The sequence below is a fragment of the Schistocerca serialis genome, chromosome 4 (genome assembly GCF_023864345.2).
Source record: "Schistocerca serialis cubense isolate TAMUIC-IGC-003099 chromosome 4, iqSchSeri2.2, whole genome shotgun sequence".
NCBI lineage: Eukaryota > Metazoa > Arthropoda > Insecta > Orthoptera > Acrididae > Schistocerca > Schistocerca serialis.
In genome coordinates, this window is record NC_064641.1 from 186,175,831 (window position 1) to 186,180,907 (window position 5,077).

General features: G+C 40.4%; 1 protein-coding gene across 1 annotated transcript; it reads right to left on the reverse strand.

Moving 5' to 3' along the window:
• Positions 1 to 1,440: 1,440 nt before the first annotated feature.
• Positions 1,441 to 2,472, reverse strand: LOC126474344 (piggyBac transposable element-derived protein 3-like). Its single transcript, XM_050101811.1, has one exon. It carries the CDS (start codon positions 2,470 to 2,472, stop codon positions 1,441 to 1,443), a length of 1,032 nt encoding a protein of 343 aa, XP_049957768.1.
• Between the last annotated feature and the right edge of the window lie 2,605 nt (positions 2,473 to 5,077).

Consider the following 5,077-nt stretch of genomic DNA (forward strand, 5'->3'; position numbering starts at 1 on the left):
TCCCACGCTGACATTTGTTGATGACCCTGCACTGAAATCTGCAGCAACTTGCAGAAGGGTTGCACTTCTGTCACATTGAACGATTCTCTCTAATTACTTTTATGAAGTTATACGTTACACTTCACTGTGCCTATTGTTTAATATCAAGTTACGTTAAGTCATCTCATTTGAGTCCTAGGCTAGAACTGTTGTCAATAACAATTTAAGATTACGTCATTCGAGGTACCAGCAGAGACCACACCGAGGTAGATATGTAAGTATTTTCATTCTTCCGGAATTTTACATTTTCTTCCCATATTTCCCGCATTTTTCGTATTTGCCACAATTGATTTACATTCATTTTCGTATTTTTCCGGATCTTGCACAGTTTTGTGGATTTTTCCATTTTTCTCGTATTTTATTCAGTTACGCAAGATTCGGCCCACTATTACCATCGTCGCATCGACGTCATGATGCTCTCAGGCAATCACAATGAAGTATGTACCCGAATTAGTTATCATTGCTATTGAAGCAGCCACAATTCCCTCCTTTATAACTGGGACACTCTGGAGCTGGTCAGAATAGGGAGAGACTACTGGTTTTGTCTATTTGTTAATAACAAATTAAGTTAGTGACGTCACTCGAGGTCTATTTGTTAACCCTTTCCAGCCCAACTTTTATTTACTTGTGGGAAAAAAATATTTTTTCGCGTATTTCCCTACATAATGATTGGAATAACATATATTTATAAGAAATTTTGTTATTTTTTTGTTTTTGGAGGGAAATTTGGGATGACTCCATATGGCATCATTGTGCAGGATTTGTTTCTTTCAGTCAGGTGGTTGGGATGTCACAGTGCTTGGTAATGGAACTTGAATATTTTAATTACACAATTTGATGCAGTTTATTAAAGAAAAATTAGTACATACAATAATGCAACTTGCATTTCAGGACAATTTTATGTTTTTTACAGCATGATTGTTACTTTACATGAAAATTTAAGAAACAGTTCCTGTCTTTGGTAAAGCGAAGAGGTTTATTACATTTGATGCATTTCGTTCGAGAATATGCTGTAATACACAATTTACATCTCTGTTTGTTTTCTACATGCTGTGGCCAGTGTACAATGTTGTCATACCTTACATCATCAACTGGGCTGGGAACCAATGGGGCTCGTTTCTTCATAACTGTAGACGATGGACTGTCATCTGATGGCCGTCATCGTCTTCTTACCAAAATGTCTCCTGCTTTTAGTAGTCCATGAGCTACATCAGACCGAAAAATCAACAGAGACATGTATTTGGTAATTCCTCTTTGTCTGCAATATTGGTGGTATAGGAGCCACGCATTCACAACACACATGCCAAGGAGGTGGAATACGATCCTTAGATAAAATCTTTTCACACCAATATTACTCCTATACAAAGCAACCAGCATGTCGTGCAGATCAACTCCTCCCATTCAATGGTTATATTCTCTAACAATGTCTGGCCTTGGAACATCAATATATTTTCGTTCTCCCACTGACCAACGTTTCACTGGTTCTACTGGACTTACTCCTTTGTATGATGATGCAAGAACGACAGACTTGTTATCATACCACTTCAGCGCTATGATGTTCCTTTCTGTTTCAGTTCGATAATCGTATGATCCTCGTCCCTGCTTTTTCAGCTCACTGTCTGCTTTTAGATTGCAGCCTTGAAGTCTTGTGGGTCTAACAGTTCCAACAGCCAAAATGCCATAGTTTTTCAGGGCAGAAATAAGATTGTAAGAGGTGAACCAATTGTCTGTAAACACTTTAAATTTTTTATATTTTGGCAGTCCTTCCACAAGCCTTGGCACAATATCACCACTTATACCAAGACCAGTATCATTATGTACAGTTCCTTTCCCTCGATATATTTCAAAGTCGCACACAATTCCACTAGAACCAGCACGGGCAAAAACTTTTATACCCCACTTGTGTGGTTTGCTTTTTACATACTGTTTCAGGGATGAATGACCTTTGAAAGGAATGATTAATTCATCCACTGAATGATATTCCTCAGGTTCAATAATTGAAAAACCTTGTTTGATTTTGTCAACAAATGGTCTCACCTTGAGCAGCTTGTCATAATCAGGGTCCTCTCTTTGTTTCATTTTCGTGTTGTCATTCACATGTAAATAATTTCTTAGCTTATCAAACCTATTTCTAGGCATTGAGTCAGCTATTGGAGAAAATCTTGTAGCCTCTGTCCAGTACATTCTGTAACTAGGCATTTTCACAACACCTTCTAGGACGTTTATCCCAACATACTTTTCTATTTCACGAACATTTGTACCTAAAGGTGCACCTGTTTTCTGTATGCAGCATAGATTAGATTGCTCGACTAGCTTCTGGATAATGTCATCGCTACACATTGTTCCAAAATACTGCAAAGGTGTCAGTTCTTCTCCTGGAGGGTCAGAAAAAACTGCATTACATGATGTGTCCACTTCTTCAATGTCCTTCATTCTCCACCGAAGATCCCGGTGTGTATCACACTGAATTTTCTAAGCTGAATGACTTGGTGCAAGGTTTGGCTCAGCAAGTAACCTTGAAGCTAAGGGAACATCATCTTCATCATTGGCTTGAGGGTCCAGAATTTCAACCATATCAAGGTCCATTCCTTGAAGAAACTTTATATCCAGTGTAGTAGGGTCCTGCTGCCGAGCATTTTCAATCTCTTCCTCCACATCAGACGTATCAAGGTCCAAATCAGATAAATCATCTTTGAGAAGCAGCAATATTTCTTCTTCTGATAATGATTTATGATTGCGAATCATCTGGTAAACAAACCAGGAATTTTTTACTAAAGCAGCAAAAAAACTGGTAAATTATATCAATCAAAATTTTAACATATTAATATTAATTAGTATAATAAAGCTTCAAAAGAAACTTGAAAATATTAGAGTTACACATTATGGTAAACTTTAGTCGAAGTTATTGCATGTACTACATTTGGTGACATAACAAATGCCCAATGATGCCAAATGGAATCACACATGTTTGTGACTTCCAAGCAGAAAATTACCGTAGCTAGCATTATTTTCAAAGAGTCTACTAGTTAATTTACACTTTCAACAATAATTTATTAGTGCAACTTTTATATTAGTTTCCTTCCTTTACCTTGATATAATATTTTGAAAGTCCAGCTGGGTGCACTGTACCGTAGACACCATGCAACAATACTTTTGTCAAGGCATTGTAGCATGGTGCTCTCTGTTTTAGGGAATTCACGGTAGCCAACCTAAGAACAATGAACTTTAGAAAGCCCTGCACACTTGTTTATAATCTTTGAACAAATAGTTTGGCCTTGGTAAAAAGTTAAATATGATGATGCCATATGGCATAACTGGGCTAGAAAGGGTTAATAACAATTTACTATTACGTCGTTCGAGGCATCAGTAGATGTCCCACTCAAAGAGATGTGTAAGTACTCTCATTCTTTCCGAATTTTAAGTGTTTTTCATCAGTTTCCCACAATTTTACGAATTTTGGCAAATTATGCGAGCTCTGACCCAGTGCGTTCGTGTTGCAGCATCACATCGCGTCTCGTCATGCCGCAGAGTCGCGTCGCGTCGCGTCGCGTCGACGTCATGATGCTCTCAGCCAAGCAGAATACAACAGGGTTTCTATTTAGGTATCTTGTTAAGCCACCAGTGCAGTACTAGTGTGCGTGACATCATTGTTCGTATGTCTGAAACGACCACATTAGTAGCAATAGTGACGTCACATCGTATGAATGACGTCATAGCAAATTCTATGAGCACTACCGATTGCCAACTAAAGATAGTGTATGTACAAGAAATGAAATGAAATGTCGTGTGGCTAGGCCTCCCGTCGGATAGACCGTTCGCCTGGTGCAGGTCTTTCGAGTTGACGCCACTTAGGCGACCTGCGCGTCGATGTGGATGAAGTGATGGTGATTAGGACAACACAACACCCAGTCCCTGAGCGGAGAAAATCTCCAACCTGCCGGGAATCGAACCCGGGACCTTAGGATTGACATTCCGTCACGCTGACCACTCAGCTACCGGGGCCGGACTGTACAAGAAATAACACGCCGCAATAAATAAACCCCTGCCAAATCACCACTATATTATTAGATTGTGTGAGATCATAGTAAAATTCTGAGTCTTCGAAGCAAAGATACCGTACGTCTAGCACAGCACTACAAAATACACCTCTAGAGAGGTGAGCAGTATTTGCAGCAACCGCAACGAAAAGCATGTCGCCTGCAGTCCAACCCACCCCTCGGACCCCGGTGTGTGGGGTGTAGCTGTGAAGAATCCATGAAAGCTGCGCCCAGTGAAATTTGCGCCCAACCTGAAACCAGTGAAATCTGCGCTCAATACCCGCTCCCCTTGTGTCACGGCTTACCTGCTTCCGGACCATCGTAATTACTCTAAACTACCTGCTCCCTAGGCAGGGCCCCGATAGACCTCCTCTACCACCGTAGCCGACTGTCTGCACAAACAGTCTTAGTACCGCTCTAGCTGTCGTAGAGTTGATATCGTTTGACTTGTGTACGAGGCGTGTTTTGTAAGTAAGTACCGTTTTGAAATTAAAAAAAGACGTGCTAAGATATCTCAATAATTTTATTTTTACATGAAAGCCTGTACAATAATCTACGCACTGACGCCATTACAGTCTGATTCTTCCTTGTTTACGTTGTGTACTGAGTGTTTAAGGTGCCTCCGATAATCGTGAATCCCGCCGACTGTGAAGTACGGGCTGTTATAAGATTTCTTAGTGCTAAAGGCCTAAAAGCGATCGATATTCATCGTGAGATCTGTGCAGTTTACGGAGAAAACATTATGAGTGATGGAATGGTAAGAAAGTGGGTGAGAGCATTTAAAGATAGCCGCACAAATGTGAGTGATGAACCACGGAGCGGGCGTCCTTTGGTCGTTAATGAAAGTTTGGTGCAGGAAGTGGACAATAAGGTGAGATAAAACAGACGCTTTACGATTTACTCCTTGCGGGATGACTTTCCTAATGTTTCTGGTAGTGTTTTGTATGGCATTGTGACCGAGCACTTGCATTACCGAAAATTGTGCGCACGTTGGGTACCGA